General features: G+C 41.0%; 1 protein-coding gene across 1 annotated transcript; it reads right to left on the bottom strand.

The window, feature by feature from the left end:
* Nucleotides 1-2,159: 2,159 nt before the first annotated feature.
* On the bottom strand, nucleotides 2,160-12,325 carry LOC149288065 (RWD domain-containing protein 1-like). The gene is made up of 7 exons (XM_089492215.1): nucleotides 12,253-12,325; nucleotides 11,142-11,207; nucleotides 9,735-9,865; nucleotides 6,615-6,758; nucleotides 5,798-5,930; nucleotides 2,616-2,678; nucleotides 2,160-2,269 (listed from the first exon to the last, which is right to left on the bottom strand). Exons 1-7 carry the CDS (start codon nucleotides 12,323-12,325, stop codon nucleotides 2,160-2,162), a joined length of 720 nt encoding a protein of 239 aa, XP_089348341.1.
* Nucleotides 12,326-18,505: the final 6,180 nt, after the last annotated feature.

Genomic DNA, 18,505 nt, shown 5'->3' on the forward strand with positions numbered 1-18,505 from the left:
GGCGGGCGGGGGGAGACAGGAGGATCCAGGTCCCCTGCAGCTGCGGGGGATCCGGATCTTAGTCATCTCATAGTCAGACCTATTTGAGGTCTGATTATAAGACAACCCCGATTATAAGACGAGGTTATTTTTCAGAGCATTTGCTCTGAATAAAACCTTGTCTTATAATCGAGCAAATACGGTAATAAATGTGTGATATTGTAGTACCTTTGAGCATTCATGCAATGGGAAACAACCACTCCTTGAAAGTGTGTAAGGGAGGACAACCTGTGTTACAGAAAATCACTGAAAAAAGAAAAAACTAAATCAAACAATTTTAATATAGTTTTTAGCATAAGGTAAAAATGACAACGCTGTCCGAGGTGGGGCAACCAAGAAGCAAGTTTTAAAAGTCAGTAGCAGTAGAATAAGATGTCTTGAGTCATGCCCTACTATATAAGAAAAACCTATGCAATGCCCTGCTTTTGCATTCACTGGTGCCAGACAGGGATGAAAAGCAGCACTGGAAATATTCGACACCAGCCCCATATATTTTATTGCATGACAGAACTCATTTGCCCACACGCCATACCAGGGGTGTAACTAGAAACCACAGGGCCTGGAACACCCCAACTTTACAAGCAACAAGTTCCAGAGTGCCGCCTTTGCCCCCAAGCATATTGCCTATGTCACCTCTGCCCCCTAAACAGCCTGCCAGTGAAATTGGTGCTATGGGTGAATGAAGAATTCCAGGTCCTCATGTACAATAGGCTCAGCTGCATATATTGATTTCTAAAAGGAGGAAAAAGGTCCAACTCTCTGGAGGCGGCCACCGATTCCACTAGACCACAGTGTTGATATCCAAAAATGGCCACACCAGCGGACTCAAGGCACCCTCACTCGCATTAATCAATAAATAATTAAATGTGCAATTACTTTTCTGATTTGTTTTTAAGGAGTGTTGGTGTTTTTATTAAAATAAATTTTTTAAGAAAAGTTGCACATTTACAAAAAATGACATATTGATCACAGAGGTACAGTACCCCCCATCATATTCATCTACTCTTATAATTATCTTGCATCTATTAGCTATATATTGTTGTATAGCCAGCTGGTGATGGCCCATTTGACTTCAGATCCATCTTTAAACAACTTTTGAGTGACTAGATGTGAGGGGTGGAGAGCGGAGTCAAGGCCATCCTACATGCGATTTCAGAGAGACCATTAGTGAGAGGTGTTAAAGGGAAATTCAAAGACAATTGTTTCCGGGACAGGAGGTGCCAAAAGAGAAAACTAGATGCCTCATTCCTGAGCCCTGTAGCTTAGTGGTTGAGAAGTGCTGAAAAAGTAGACACTAAAGTTCAAAGAGGTAATATTTGGGCTGAGAAAGCTGTATCATGGATACTAAAAACATTTTCTAGGAGTGGTCAATGGCGTCAAAGGCTGTGGAGAGGCCCAACAGAATAAGTAAGGAGAAATGTCTATGTTGCTGGTGAAAACTCAATTTTGGCAAGTAGCGTTCTGAAATCTAATTTCTGGTCAGGGTTTACAGGTTAGGTATGATGAGTATTAAGCTGAATGACATACAAGAAACATAAGTGTGTAGCCTGTTTAGAGGGACTCTAACCCAGGCAACAAAGCATGTTTAAAGGGCTTATAAGGAGAAAAGAGGAGTGGAGATGATGTGACATTTTTAGAATGCTGGATTATAGGAGTTTAAATACACTTCCGGCCTCTCTGGCAAATTCAGGCAATGCCTTTAACTAATCATTTTAGTAATTACCATCCATTGCAACTTGCTTAGTACAACTTGGCATTCCAGTGGCTCTTTATATGTAGCTATATGAAGAACTTTGTGGATATAAAGTAAGGCCGGAAAATGTCTTCATATATATTGCGGTATCACTAACTGACTTAACGTTTTAAGTGCAATTACCCCAAACAAAAAAGCTTTATAAGTCAACTTTTATTGTTTTGTGATACATTTGCAATCAAAGGAACACAAAAATATTTTAAGTCAATTTATTAGGCATCAGTATTGAAATTCATCAGAAGGCTTTTCTCCCGATAATAAAACATGACTTAAAACAAAAAACTATTTATCAGCACATGATGCATTCTTGCTGTAGTCACAGATACTGTGACTTACATGGTCACTCGCATAAAACAGTTGCAGGGTATCAATCACTTTCTAGATCATCAGGATTGCAATCTGGATCATCTTCATCATCCAGTTCTAAATCATCTAATTCTTGGAATAAAGACTCATCCACCTCAACGTTGTTACCAGCTGAAAGAGAACAGCAATTTATTGAAATGGTAAACAATATTACACATATTAATTCATAAGAGTAAATAGAGTTTGGTTTAGTTTATGCATGAACAAACAAAAACAGATCATATGCTTGTGATTACATCTAAATGTGAGTGTGACTTTAACATTGTCACAAGTATATTACAATAAAATGCTAGGAGTCATTTGCGGACAGTGGACACTAATAACACAAACATAATTGGGAACATAAAGACTTTGGAACGTTATGCTGCTATCTGCATATTGCATGTTTAAGAAACGCTGGCAAAATAAAACCACATAGTTCAAAAGTCCCTAACCCAATAAAGAACAAATATTTTACCTTCTTCCAGGAACTTTATGTCTGATGTATCCAGATTGTGATCCCTTTCAAATAACTGCTTCCCTGTAAGTGGAAATAGGGAAAAACACATAATATATCTAATATATACTGTATTGGCTTGAATATAGGCTGCACCCTAAAAGTTTGGTGCCATTTTAAAGAAAAATGTATTTGTAAAGAAAAAAATACATGTTAGTGGAATGGTAAAACCGTATTATACCTAATACACAGGCATACATGTATTTTAACACTTTTGGTATCTATTATACAGTTATTCAGAATATGTTACATACAAACAGAAAACTAAGAGCCATTTATAGGTACCCCCCCCATAGGTCATAATGCACCTTATTTAGGTATTTATTTTAAATCAGCGACGCTAAGAGCAGTGGCAAAATTAACAATTCCTTTTTTGCAATAGGAACCTTTCTCTTTACTCGAATCCACAAAGTCTGCCTGAATCAACATCAAACAGCAACTTTGGGGACAGATGACTTCTTGTTCTCAAAATCCAGCTGCTCAAGTGACAGAAAAAAACGATTTCAAATGGATATCTACAGCCTTTGCCTGTACATAACTTTTACACATTATTTATTATTACAGAATATGTGATCCACCTTTATACAATATTCATGAAATGGACTACATTGACACCTAGTGGCCAGTATGCACAACAACACATACAGTATCTCAAAAAAGTAAGTACATGCCTCACATTTTTGTAAATATTTTATATCTTTTCATGTGACAACACTGAAGAAATGTAAAGTAGTGACTGTACAGCCTGTATATCATGCGACTCATTAGCATTACAAGGTCTCAGGTGTGAATGGGGAGCAGGTGTGTTAAATTTGGTGTTATCGTTCTCATACTGGTCACTGAAAGTTCAACATGGCACCTCATGGCAAAGAACTCTCTGAGGGTCTGGAAAAAAAGAATTGTTGCTCTACATAAAGATGGCCTAGGCTATAAGAAGATTGCCAAGACCCTGAAACTGCAGCACGGTGGGCAAGACCATACAGCGGTTTCACAGGACAGGTTCCACTCAGAACAGGTCTCGCCATGGTCGACCAAAGAGGTTCAGTGCACGTCCTCAGCGTCATATCCAGAGGTTGTCTTTGGGAAATAGACATATGAGTGCTGCCATCATTGCTGCAGACGTTGAAGGGGTGGGGGGTCAGCCTGTCAGGGCTCCAACCATATGCTGCACAGTGCAGCAAATTAGTCTGCATGGCATCCCAGGCGCGCCAGAAGGAAGCCTCTTGTAAAGATGATGCACAAGAAAGCCCGCAAACAGTTTGCTGAAGACAAGCGGACTGATGACATGGATTACTGGAACCATGTCCTTTGGTCCAATGAGACCAAGATAAAGTTATTTGGTTCAGATGGTGTCAAGCATGTGTGGCAGCAACCAGGCGAGGAGTACAAAGACAAGTGTGTCTTGCCTACAGTCAAGCATGGTGGTGGGAGTGTCATGGTCTGGGCCTGCATGAGTGCTGCCGGCACTGGGGAGCTACAGTTCATTGAGGGAACCATGAATACAACATGTACTATGACATACTGAAGCAGAGCAGGATCCCCTCCATTCAGAGACTGAACCGTAGGGCAGTATTTCAACATAACATACCTCCAAGACGACAACTGCCTTGCTAAAGAAGCTGAGAGTAAAAGTGATGGACTGGCCAAGCATGTCTCCAGACCTAAACCCTATTGAGCATCTGTGGGGCATCCTCAAACGGAAGGTGGGGGAGCGCAAGGTCTCTTAACATGCACCATGGAGGAATGGAAGAGGACTCCAGTGGCAACCTGTGAAGCTCTGGTGAACTCCATGCTAAAGAGGGTTAAGGCAGTGCCGGAAAATAATGGTGGCCACACAAAATATTGACACTTTGGGCTCAATTTGGACATTTCCACTTAGGGGTGTACTCACTTTTGTTGCCAAGGTTTAGACATTAATGGCTGTGTGTTGAGTTATTTTGAGGGGACAGCACATTTACACTGTTATACAGGCTGTACACTCACTACTTTACATTGTAGCAGAGTGTAGCATTTCTTCAGTGTTGAGGCATGAAAAGATTTAATAAAATATTTACAAAATAGGTGTACTATTTTTTGTGAGATACTGTATATACCGGTATATATTTTCATCTAAAGATGTCTGCTTTTATATATATGCCATTGAAAACTCATGTCAATGAGTTCATTCCACCCTCCAACACATGCCAACATGAATATAAAAAAAAAAACATTTGACTATATATTTTCCAAAAGCATCCGATTGTCTCAAATTGTAGCTGTAATTACGCACAGTACATTCATTTATAACAATATATGTCCTATACTGTTGAGTTGTATGCCCAAAGAATGGTCAAGATTGTAGCAGCTGCAGTTTAAAGTTGATGCTTTTAAAATAATCCATGAGGAATACTGTGTTGTCAGTGACAACAGAAAATAGTGACTTGGGAAGGATTTTAAGGTTTGAAAGCTAAGCAAGCAATGCAATGGAGGATCGGAAAAAAACAAGTAGGGTGTTGGGTTGCATAGCTAGAGGCGTTAATTGCAGAAACAGGGAGGTGATCTCTGTTCAGACCTCATCTGGAGTATTGCGAACAGTTCTGTAGACCCCATAGCTGAAGATACTGAGATTCTGGATGGAATTCGTAAAAAGGTTACTAAAATGGGGAATTGCTTGCAGGTTAAAAATCTTAGTAGTCTCGAGGTGTATAGTTTGGATGAAAGAAGAGAAATGGGAGATGTAATAGAGGGGAGTTTATTCCAAAGGAGGAGAAATGTTAGAACAAGAAGTCATAACCTAAAACCAGAAGGTCATTGTTGTAATGTAATCTCATCGTACTAAGAAGGTGGTAGATATGTGGAACAACCTCCGAGGAGAAGTGTTAGAACTTAATACAAGAAGGGAAATTGAAAATGCTTGGAATAGGCACATGACTACCCTGAATCTAAGAAAACGACCAAGGGCTGATCAAGGTGTTCAGTCACTAAAGCAGGAAAAGCTGGTGTATTAGATAGGCCAAAAGGTTATCTGCTGTGAAACAAACTTGGCGTTTCTGTGGTGTGATTCAATAAACACTAGTTAGTGAATACCGCTAAACTATTTTGCAAAACACTGAATAGTGTATGGCTTTATCATGTCACAGTGGCAAGAGTAATAGAAAACATACCAGTTAATTTATTCTTCCCTGCCTGTTCTTCTTCCTTGAGTTTTTTTCTTCTGATTTCTGCTAGCTCTGCTTCAAACGCTGCTTTCCAGCTAAGAAAGTTTTCAATCGTTACAGGAGTTCCATGAAACCGCACCTAAAAAAAATATATATACACGTTTTAATAATTATGTGCCTCTGCACATACATACTTTGTATGACTAAAGAAGATTTGTGACTAGCCGACTTTAAAGCGAATGGGCCGCTTGCCTCTCTTGCACATGCTCAGTAACATCCCCATTGAAGCAGCAGCCAATAACATGTATGCTAGCAAAACAGGAGTATGATTGGCTGCTGCTACTCCCATTGATTAGAATGAGCATGCTCAATAGCATCCCCACTGAAGTGGCCAACTGGCAAGTGTCAATACTAATGCTTCCTGTTTTCACCTGGAAGGCAGGTGAGGCGCTTTACCATCATATGAACCTTAATGCTTATAAAAGCTGTGCAGCCCCCTTAACATTTTTAGAGTGTCCATTTTTAAATGGATAGGAGGATTTTGCAGATGCATTCACCCCTCAGAGTACTTTAATATGTATTTTCCTTTAATAGGGGTGCCAGGGACTTTAGACTGTCCCTTTAAATGAGAAATTTGATTTAATAACAAAAGAACGAATTGACCAGTTTACATCCAGTGATATGCATTGGCATGTTATGTAAAATAGACTACAAAAAAAAAAACAATTGGGGGGGGGGGCAGACAGTTCTTTAAAAGATAAAGTAACATCTGTCAGAGAATGGTCCAGTTGTTCCTTGAATACAGCTGTTTGGAAAGAGTCACCTTTTCTGCTTCTTCTGCCTCTATTTCTTTCTGTATTTTCTCCTCTTCTCTTCTATTTTTTATTTGGTCTACAATTTCATTAAGTTTCTCTTGAACGGCGGATACTAAAGTGAAAATCATGACCATCCCAAGATTTTCTTGAGTCTGCAATTGGAAGAGAGAATACACTGGATGACCGACTTCACATCAAAAACATCTGCCACCAGTGGCGACTCTAGAAACAATATATAGGGGGGGCACACAAGATACCACAGTCAAACTGGGGGGGGCATTAATAATTTCCACCATTAAATCATACCACTGAAAAAACACACACACACACACACACACACACACACACACACACACACACACACACACACATATATATATATATATTGCCAAAAGTAATGTGCTATGGAATGATACTTTTGTTATTGGACAATACAATACTTGATCATTCAACATGGGAAATGAAATCCTTTAAACAACACAATACCTTAACTTTTCCACTAAATGATTTCAGGGCCTAATATTAGTCCCTGCTGTCGATATATATATATATATATATATATAAATATATATATAAATATTAGACCCTGCTGCCGATAGCAAGTATAGATCAACACATTAACACACAAACCCAGCTTTGCATGTACAGATCAACTTAAATTCACTTGTGATCTCAGCACTGAAGGTATATATCAAATAAACAGAATCAGACATACAAATCCTGTATTTGCAGGTATACAATAATAATATATGAAATGTAGCATTGCAGGTATAGATCAAATCAATACATGGAAACAGCATTGCAGGTATTAATCAACTGAACAAGACATACAAACCCTGTATTTTAAGGTATACATAAATAATGTATGGAAACATAGCATAGCAGATATGGATCTACAGAATAACACAAAAACCCAGCTTTGCAGGTACAGATCAATTGGAATTCACGGCATTAAAGGTATATTTAAAAATAGATCACAGGTTGCACACCCCAACCACGCTGCCCACATAGAACCTGGCCAGCACCCAGATAACACACATAAGATTTGCCATCTTTGTCCCATATACACCCTGCCTGTGCCATCTTGGTCCCCAAGGCTCAAACCTCCTGCTAGTGCCATCTTTGCCCTTCCACAATTATACATCTATGATACACACAATCACATTAACTCATGCTCTCGCTCATTCAGACAAATCATCCACATATTAACTCCTGCTCTCCCTCATTCAGACAAATCATCCACGCATTAACTCATGCTCTCCCTCATTCAGACAGTTCATCCACATATTAACTCATGCTCTCCCTCATTCAGACAATTCATCCACATGAATGGACTACATGTATTTCTAGGACAAAAGTTGAGTGCACAAATAATGATGGAATATGTCGCTTTGGCTTGAAAATATGTTTTTTCTATCCATAGCGACATGTTCATTTGTGTCTAGCGCACTCCAGGTTTGTACTAGAAACACATGCAGCCCCTCATTTGATGCGCCAAGGGATGTCGTTTTTGCAAATGTGTACTTTTTATGCCATAATTTAACTTCCTACGTGAGCAGTAATGCCACGTCAAGGCTTTAACCCTAATTACTGACCATTCACACGCCTTTCATATCTCCATTCACTCACAGAAGCACACGCCATTCTTTCCATACATTTACTCACAGAAGCACACACCATTCTTTCCCCTTACAATCCCAAAGAAATGATGGTAAAGGGAGAAAAAAAATCACTTTTACAGCAAAAATAAGTTTTGCCGTAAAAATGCAAGGCGCTCCAGGGATGAGATGGTTACTCACGTACCGCACAGGCTAAGTGGCTGATTTTAATAATATTTGCAGTTCATCAGGATTTCAAAAATTGCCTCCCTCTACCGTTGGCTAAATTTAACCCCATGATCAAAGGGATCATAGGATTAAAAATTAGTATCGGCCATTTTAAAAAAGGGAATGTGACTTTTTATAGCTATATGATCGCTGTGGTAACATTGGCTACCACAGTGATCATTTAGCTAGAATACTTAAAATTTAATTTGGGGGTCTCTAGGCAATTTTGATCTTTTTTTATCTGCCTTTAGAGACCCCCAAATAATTTTTTTTACATTTTTATTTTTTTTTACTTAATATTGTTTATTCTTTTTTTACAATCTATATACCGTTGGAAAGGTGAGGCGATTACCTTTCCAATGGTATATGTTGGGGGTATGTAGCTGCTTAGATGCCTGAGATACAGGCATCTAAGCAGCATGCCCCCACACCTCTTTAACTGACAATTGTCAGTTGTTAATAAAGTTGCGCGGTGACGTCATCGCGTCATTGCGCGAGACGTCACCGGGCAGATCGGGTGGCCCCGGTGATGCCCTTCAGTGTGAGGGGCAGATCGCTGGGGTAGGTGGTGATGGAGGTCCACAGACCTCCATCAAGGTAAGATAGTGCTAGTGACGGCATGGTGCCGTTGTTAGCACCTGACTGGGACTGCTAGCGACGGCACCATGCTTCGGTTTCAAATTCGGCGGGGGGGCAACAGGGGGGGCAAGGAATAACCTAGGGGGGGCAATTGCCCCCCCTTGCCCCCCTGTAGCGACGCCACTGTCTGCCACGATTACCCGATTACTTAAATATCATAATTACCTAAACCCAATACTAAACCAACAAACAGACATATAAAGATTTAGTAAGGCATTTTGGCATATTACATGCGGCTTCTTTTCTTCTTGATTTTGAACTTCCAATTAAAATCGTTCCCAGAATCCATCCCATAAATTCACTTGACTTGGATATCCAGTTATGTGCTGAGTAATACAATTTTATCCAAAGCTTGTGTCCAATGCCAAGGCACATGATGCAAGCATAAAAAACGCATCCGTTTATTTGTTTGGTGTCAAGCACTGGTATTTTATTCTCGGTTTCTTTGGCAGCTTGACTTAGAGTAAAGCAAGGATAACTTATGCAAGTAATTTTATTGATGCTTTATACCAAATCATACTTTGAAGTAAACAGACGTTGCTAGTTAGAATGCGGTAACGTATGTTGCAACACACTTGTTGAGGAATTAAAGCATGGCTTGCCAGAACAAAACCTGAATGAAACATGAAAGGTATGTTGAAGGTCTACAAATCTGGAACTGACCTGCTCCTCCAACAGAGTCAGGATCTCTGATGTATCGCTATCTTCAAGGTTCTCTTGGGAGACTATTTCATACAAGGGAGCTTCATCTGGATAGGACTCTACATAGGTAAACTTGAGAACCACTTCAACTTCTGCAAATAAAAAGGGTAGTTACTGTATTGACTCGAATATAGGCCGCACTCTTAAAAGTTTGGTGCTATTTTAAAGAAAACAATTATTTTTAAAGAAAAAATACACATTAGTGGAATGGTAAAACAGTATTTTATCTAATGAACAGGAATACATGTACTGTATTCATTTTTAGTATCTATTATACAGTTTGTCAGCATAGGTTATATACAAACAGAAAACCAATAGCCATGTTAAGGCCCCCTGAATTCATAATAGACCTTACTTATAGATATGTCCCCTGATATGCTTTATAACCCCTAATATGCCACCCTGCCCCCAATATGCTTTATGTCCCCCAAAATGCCACTCTGTTTCCTAGAAATGCCACTCCCCACCCCCTGACTTATCAATGCACCCCCAGAGTCCCCGGTGTCTAGCAAGGCCAGTGGACGTCTGTGTGATGCCCGCAGACAACCTCCGCTGCTGGCCCTTCCGCCGGGGATTCTATGACGGAGAAGCATCAGAAGCGGAGGTTGTCTACGCGCATCGCCACAGCCAGTGAGCGTCTGCGCGATACGCATATAAAACCTCTGCTGCCAGCACTTCTGCCGGGGCTTCTATGATGGAGCACCGGAAGGTTATGTCACGCCGGTGGTCCACCATAGAAGTCCCGGAAGGTTGTCTAAGCACATCGCACAGACAGCCACAGCTGCAGATGAGGAGGATCTGGGTCCCCTGCATTGCTGGCAAGCAGCAGGGCTAAATGAAAAAGAAAAAAAAAACCACCCGCCCAGCACCCAGAACTGCATGTCTCAAAGTCTTCCCTGTTGCCAATTGCATCCGAATGTAAGAACTTTAGAAGCCTGTACCAGGGAAATCGTACTCCTTTTAGACACATAACTTTACTTGCGAGATAAAGTTAACATGTCACCTTTATTTAACATATTTTTTATTTATAGCTAGTGATAAAGTCTCCAGGGTTGTCTTGGGAGACAATTTTTTATAGTTTTGCTATAGTTAGGGTTATGTGCCAACCACACAGCTTACACTTTATATAAAAAAAAAATTCAGGATAAGTTAAGCTATTCATAGATACTTTGTTCCCGGGGGCCACTTTGCCAGCCACATATCACATACGTGGTTGGCACTGAAAAGAGATTAAAGGTGGCATTCAGCTATCGCACGTATTGAAGCGCATATGTTGACTGGAGTGTGGCTTTGATACACATGAAGTCGAATTACATTGAATTACTTTAATAGTTTTCTTATTTATTTTTCTAGCAAACCCAAACTTACTTTCTTCATCTTCTCCTGCCTCGGATGCTATTGTGATTGAGAAACTTGCAGGGGAAGTGGATAATTCTGAGGAGGGGAACAAAAACACAAAAAAAAATTATAACAATTTCTGTTTTTGGAGGATGAACCAGAAAGCACTCAATCATTGGGAGGAAAGAGCACAAAAGCACTTTCTGCATATGAAATGCTTGCTGAGCCCGATGAACACATCTCATGCATGGCGGATGAAATGCATTTTTTTATAGTTTTGCTATAGTTAGAGTTATGAGCTAACCACACAAACAGCTTACACTTTAACTATATACATATTTTTTAGGACACGTTAAGCTATTCATGCATTTGCAACAGGAGCCACACAGAGATTTAAAGGGAACGTTGGATTTATTTATATCGCGTAGTAGATTCCGTGGCAACAGAGACAGTAAAGTATTTTAAAATCACAAACAATAACAATCTGGTACAAAAGGGGAAGGGGGGGCCCTGTTCTTGTGAGCTTACAATCTAGTCGGAACACTCAGCTTTCTTATGGCAAAGTGAACATGATGGCTGCCGTATCCCTTTAGATATTTTTATCACTACACCTTGGCTTACAGCTCTGTATGTTGTTACCCACATGATTGGTTAATTGCATTTTTTTTAGGAATAATTCAGTATTGGCATGTTATAGTGACAGTGGACCGCTCCAAATCACCTCACCAAACGTGACTGCATACTAAGGTACACATTAAGTGCTTTAATATTAATTCTTATAGGGGCATCAATAGAGTACACAAGTAATGTCGCCCCTCCTAAAAAGAACCACTATGACAGTACTGGTAATGCCTGATCAGACACCTTCATGTCAAGACGATAATCAAAATGATAGTTTGTAGCAACCTCGCAAGTAAGAGAGTCAAAATTACACAGGGCAGCTTAACCTTTCACTGGCAACGTGATTACCAAAAAGTGCTAGTGATAATTCTGCCCTCCCAGCTATTTCTAACAAACCCCCAGGCAGCCAGGTAAGGCCTGACATGCAGCACAGGATGGACTCCAGACCCCACAATGCTGCGCGCGGCGACCCAGACCAAAAAGTAGCAATAACTGACATCAGCTGGGCTCTACCGCTCACCCGTGAAAGAGTCGGCGTAGATGGATTCCAGAGCCTCCAGCTCATTGCGCTGCTCCTCGGCGTAATCCGTCATGGTTACCGGGCCATGGACCGCTGAACGGAAAACGGGACAGAGAGTTTACCGGAGAGGAGCCTAAGCCTTTCGTCCAGTCCTGTCTGCGGTCGCCTCTGCCTCAAAGCCGGCCACGCTCAGGAAAGGATCGCCAACTCTGACATCGATTGCTAATGCCTAGATCGCTCCCCCTCCTCTTCCAGTCACCTTTCATGCGTTAACCCCTGAGATTCCGTGACTTTGTACACCGATCTTGTAAACTTGCTGTAGGATTTGATGGCAATACACTTAAATATAGGATCATGCACTTATTTGATGTGTATGCGTAGAACAAGTAACTGTGAACTACAATTTGCATGATCTCAGGCAAGTTTTAATGCACGAACATCATGAAAGTTGTAGTTCGTTGCAGCTGAGTAACAGAAGTTGTTTCCTTGTATTCGAAGCAAACACGGGATTGCCGTGATATATCGCCTAGTTGTGTCCAGTCTGACTGCCCGGCAATCTTTATCAGAGGACTTGTTTACGGTTGGATTTGAGCTGAACGTCCACGTCCGGAGAATTATCTCTAAATCAGCAAACCGTGCTGTGTATGTGTATGTGACAAAGCTGTACATTAAACGGCTCACGTTGGAGTGCGTGACGTAACCCGATGAATCCTAGTTATTTATTTTAATCACACGCGCTGTATATATTTTATGGAACTATAAAGAGAGACGACAAAAAACACTCCACAAATGAATTCAACCACCCTGATACTTTGCTGAACGTTAGTCTGACATGTGCCATCGATTAGTAGAGTCTAGCAGGGCGCTACCTATGTCGTCATAAGAAAGCGCTGCACTTGGCGAAGCATAGTACGGTAGTATGGCCTCACTTACGGTAAAATGTAAAACAACATCGAAAAATACAGCTGTTGATTTCATTTTTATCTATTGCAGATTTCTCTGCTTTCGCTCTAACGCAGACACCTGTCCATATTTTCTCCCATGATTTACTTCTTTTGTAAGTGTTCAGAAGGTGCTTTAAAGACTTAAAAGTCATAATAAAATGCCTATAAAACACAGAAAAAAAGTGTTAATAAATAGTGTGTACACACACACAGAGACACAGGCAAAATACATACAGTACTGATCGGATCAAAATTAAATTTTATTTATTAATTTTCATGTATTATTTAGTGTCTATATATATATACACACACACACACACACACTACCCTGCAAGTTCATGTAATGCAATGTCATGTGACACAGGAGGGGAAGCCACAAGCCAGCGCCGATTGCTTTCTGAAAACCCTAGGACAGTGATGGCGAACCTTTTTGAGCCCAAGTGCCCAAACTGCAAACCAAAACGACTTATTTTTTTCAAAGTGCCAAAACTGCAATTAAACCTGAATAACGAGGTTTTAGTTTAGAAAAAAACGCACATATACACAGCTGCCCTTTACACACACACACATGCCTGCCCAAGTGCCCATACATATGCCTTACCATATGTTTATGCACACACAAATCTACCATCAGACCCCCCACCCACCTTCATTCTCCACATCAGACCCCCCCAACCCACCTTTGTTCTCCACATCAGACCCCCCCCCACAACCTTTGTTCTCCACATCAGACCCCCCACAACCTTTGTTCTCCACATCAGACCCCCCCACAACCTTTGTTCTCCACATCAGACCCCCCCACAACCTTTGTTCTCCACATCAGACCCCTTCCCACCCACCCACCTTCATTCTCCACATCAGACCCCCCTAACCCACCTTCGTTCTCCACATCAGACCCCCCCAATAATCAACCACCCACCCACCTTGGTTCTCCACAAATCTTACCTTTTCTTCCTCCTTCCTCCTTTCCCCTTCCTCCTTTCCGCTTCCTCCTTTCCGCTTCCTCCTTTCTGCTTCCTCCTTTCTGCTTCTTCCGTTCTAACTTTCCTTGCCGCTGGCAGTCTGTGCAGTGCGGCTGCGCACAGCTGTTTATGCTGAGCGCCGGGTCTGGATATAAACGTCATATCCAGTCGCCCGGCGCTCAGCACTGAGAACTGTGGGAGATGTAGTCCGCGGGACGCCGTGACTACAGTGTATGACTGTAGTCACGGCGTGCCCACAGAGACGGCTCGGCGTGCCAACAGCGGCACGCGTGCCACGCGTTCGCCATCACTGCCCTAGGAAAATAGATATAAAACTTTTCTTTACACTATTTCCAAGTCCTCTGTAAAATGTCAGTTGCTAAATACTGGCCGTAGTTGTGGGGGTGGAGCTGAGACACTCATTGTTGCATGAACCTACCAGATTCAGCTTCATGCTCCTCAGTGCAGGTGCTCCCTGCCAGTGGTACACGACAACATCCATCATTATATAGTGAACCAGATGCAGACAGCGGTACATCAGGACTACTATGATCAGATAGTGATCCAGACACAGATGGTGTTACAGCATGACTCTAATCATTATATAGCAAGCCAGACACAAAAGGTGGTACAGCATATCTCCCATCACTATATACTAAGCCAGACATTGACTGGTAAAGCATACTGGGCCAGAAGTTGAAGGTGGTATGTCATAACTCCCTTCCCTATATACTGAGTCAGACATTGATTGTGGTGCAGCATAACTCCAATCTGCATCGTTTTTGTTTGCTTTTTCACTCTCACTCTCACGCTCTCTCACATTCACTCTTGCTCATGTTCTCTCACATGCTTGTTTACTCTCACACTCTTACTCGTGCTTTCTCACACTCTCACTCTCTCCTACTCTCTCAATGTGTCTCTACCTTCTCTGTTGACCACTCCACTTCCATGTGTCTTTTCCCGCAGCTTCTTCTATTGCCTCTTCTTCCATCTCCTTTATTCATCCACTTTTCCCCAGTATCAGCCCTGTTGGCTAGGCCTTCCGGAGCACTTCTGCAAAAGGGGAGAGTCTCCATGAATCTTGTGGACAGCTTCTTAACCAGAAGCTTTGAGGAAGCCTGCTCGCCTTGCAGCAAAAAAAATAAAAAAATACCAGCTTTGCATTGCTGGGTATTTTACTTATGCCAGTACCAGCTTTAAAGGGATGATTACTGGCTGTGCCGGTTAAATACCTGCCGGGTGGCAACACTACCAGTAATCGCGCCTTACACAGATCACACCCAGCCATCACGCTTGACACCATTGTTTTATTTCACTCTCCACTGTTTTTTTCGATCAAAGGGTGCGGGATCGGAAAGGAACAGGCATGTCAAACAGAGACACTTGAGACAGGGGGCAGTTGGCTAGATAGTCCCTCACCTGTGTCTCTATTGGTGCTGTCAGCTGAAGAGGGAGCTCTTTTGATAAAGCCCCCCCCTTTCAGGGGAAAGTTACTATGGATGGGAATATTTGTCACACAACGTGACTGATTTGTTGTCTGAGTAAAGGGGAAGTGCAATGGGAAAAATATTTTTCTCTTTGAGCATAAAATACAGTACTGTATATAAAAACTTCTCTAGTACAAAAAGAAATAACAATTTGTACCCCCTCCATTACCACCTTCCCATTGTATCTCACAAAAAGAAAACATTTTCCATGCCACATGTATGCTCCTACCAGTTACCACCATGAATATGATGGAACTACTGTGTATCAGATGTTCACTTTGTATCATTGACCCCTCTGTAAAGCTGCCACTCCTCTGTCCCACTCCTGCCAGCTTTCCTCCAGAAAAACATAATTACATGAATTGTATTGATGATTTTGCCAAGACCATCACCACCAGTGGACCTGCCTTTACCAGCAAGATCACTTTCAGCAGCTCTAATAATGTGTGATGATGTTAACATCAGTGTTGTCAGTTGGATGTTCTCTAGATGCACTGTATTGTTTTTGATGCCCTTTTGTGGCATGCTTATTCCTACAGCAACTGCTGCTAACTTCCATAACCCTTACAGTCTGCTCCAAAAATGGATGAATTTATCATGTTGTTAACAACCCAGTAGATTCTCTGCAAGCTCACATATACCGTATATGCCATTTTTGTAGCCGATATTGTCAATATTCTGCAATCTGCAGTATACTTCAGCCCAGAGACCCCTTAAGTAAACCTAAGTGGTGCTCCAGCACATAGAAATTGAGAGCTGCGCTGAAGACGTGGCTCTGCATGAGATGAGAGGGAGGGGAATGGGGTGCAAGGGAGATATGTGAGATGGTTAGGGAAAGAGTCAGATAAAGGAAGAGGGTGAGTCATTAAATAAGTGTATGCACATTTAAATGTATAGGGCTAGAGTGAGTATATGTATGGTGTTAAATTGAGTGTGTTTATGCGTGTAAGTGCATGGTAGAGTATGTGTGGATGTCTAAGTGCATGGTGTTAAAGCAAGTGTGTGAGCATATGGCAATGATGTGTGTATGGGGTTAGTGTGTGTGAGCATATGACGTTCCAATGTTTGTGTGTGAATATGCTGTTACATAATTCATAGTATTTCCTCTGCTTTTCTTTCAGATAGATTCATTCTACATGCAACATAATACAATATGTATTAAAAGTATGCCCTACTACATGTATATGTACAAAAAATAATCTCATGAAAGGTAGATAATAAATTTGGAGTGCTACTGAAAGTGCAGCATCTCTCAAATCCAGATCTTTTTGGAATCTAGCAATGCTCCTGTAAATTAGTATTAATGAATCATTAATTAAAGGCATTTTTTGAATGTCAACAATGATGGACCTACATTTTTGTAGCAGTAGCACAACTGGTAGCCAAGTTCTATATTGCAGAACCCACTATTTATTAATTATGGTCACTTAAACCAGAGTAACAGAGATATGTTTGCCTGAAAAGACTTTGGGCAAATATATAAATCTCTTCTACTTCTTTTCACTAGTAGCTTAACCATTTATCTTGATTTTTTATCAATCTTCAAACACTGCTTTCTTCTCACATCTTACTCAGACGTCTTACTCAAACACTGCTTACAGCAGTACCTCCATCTATGTGAAGTGGGAGCAAACAAGACCTCCCACAGTAAGATATTGTCTAGACAGTAAAAATACTGCACTAATAATCACTTTTAGAGGTACAGCTGGAATTATGGTAAATGTTTAGAAAAAATGACATGCCTTACATTTCCTGCTATTGGTTTTAGTCAAGTTTCTTGCCTGTGATTTGTATAATGACCATGAACCAATCTTGAAGGATTTTAGCCATATGTGTGGTAATGCTAGTCTGACTGTGCAAATGTGCAGTGTATGTCAAAAAGCCTTTATTCAATATACAGCAATATACATGGTGATAGATTATTCCTAATTATATAAATGAGCATCAATGCATTTCAAAGGATGGACACCCAATTGTAGGGACTCTGAACGGGCCAAAGACAGGCTATCATTGGGACAACCTACACTAGGCAGTTCCAAAATCCTGGTGACTTCTTAATTAAGGCTTGGTAAGAATATGTGTACCCACAATTTTTTCCTTCTCTTTTGACAAACTTTCAGCTTAATAAAATATGAAACTTAAACTAGTTATGGTGGATTGGAATCACTGCAAAAGTTGCTGGTAAACAAATTCACCAGAAACCTCCTGCTTGGGTTAATAATCCCAAAAGTGTGCATGAGACTGTAAGTGGTTATTGGTGTTAAACTACCCAGCTCCTTACCTGTATAAAGTACTGTTCCTGTATTTTAAGTTCTACGTTGGGTTTCATTAACAATGCCAGATGGCACTACAGTATAATAGCTTACTGCCACGGAAAAGTTTTGGTTTCAAGCCCTGATTACAAATAGGAGAAGGGCAGCAGGTTGTTGTGGACATAGGAGAGATCAAGAAAAGGTCCGTAAGGTAGACTTCGTGTAGGGTCAACAGTCTAAATAAAAAAATCCAAGTTGCGCTCGCGCTAGCATGTTGCCTGCATTTTTTTCTTGCCCACCTACTGTAGGTCTGGCGGGTGGGAAAGCAAAATATAAATAGTGGGGGTTTTGCTGTACGAAGCATTGCTTAAGGCAAACTGTAAGCTATCTCCACTGACCTTGTGAGCAGCAGCATTGCAAGCTAGCCATTGGGCATAACCATGGAGGAGCTTCTGAACAGGCTACCACCCTCCTACCTCAATTTTTTCAGGGGCTGAACTGGTGATTATTTAGCTTCAGGATGGATAGCTAGGGATGCATTTAAAGTTTGTTACAGTTTGTATGTTTATAAGTGAAATTGCTTGTAAACAGTATTTTAAGCTAAATAA

The sequence above is a fragment of the Sceloporus occidentalis genome, unplaced genomic scaffold, assembly GCF_023333645.1.
Source record: "Sceloporus occidentalis isolate IW3139 unplaced genomic scaffold, rSceOcc1.0.p SCAF_54, whole genome shotgun sequence".
Taxonomy (NCBI): Eukaryota; Metazoa; Chordata; class Lepidosauria; order Squamata; family Phrynosomatidae; genus Sceloporus; species Sceloporus occidentalis.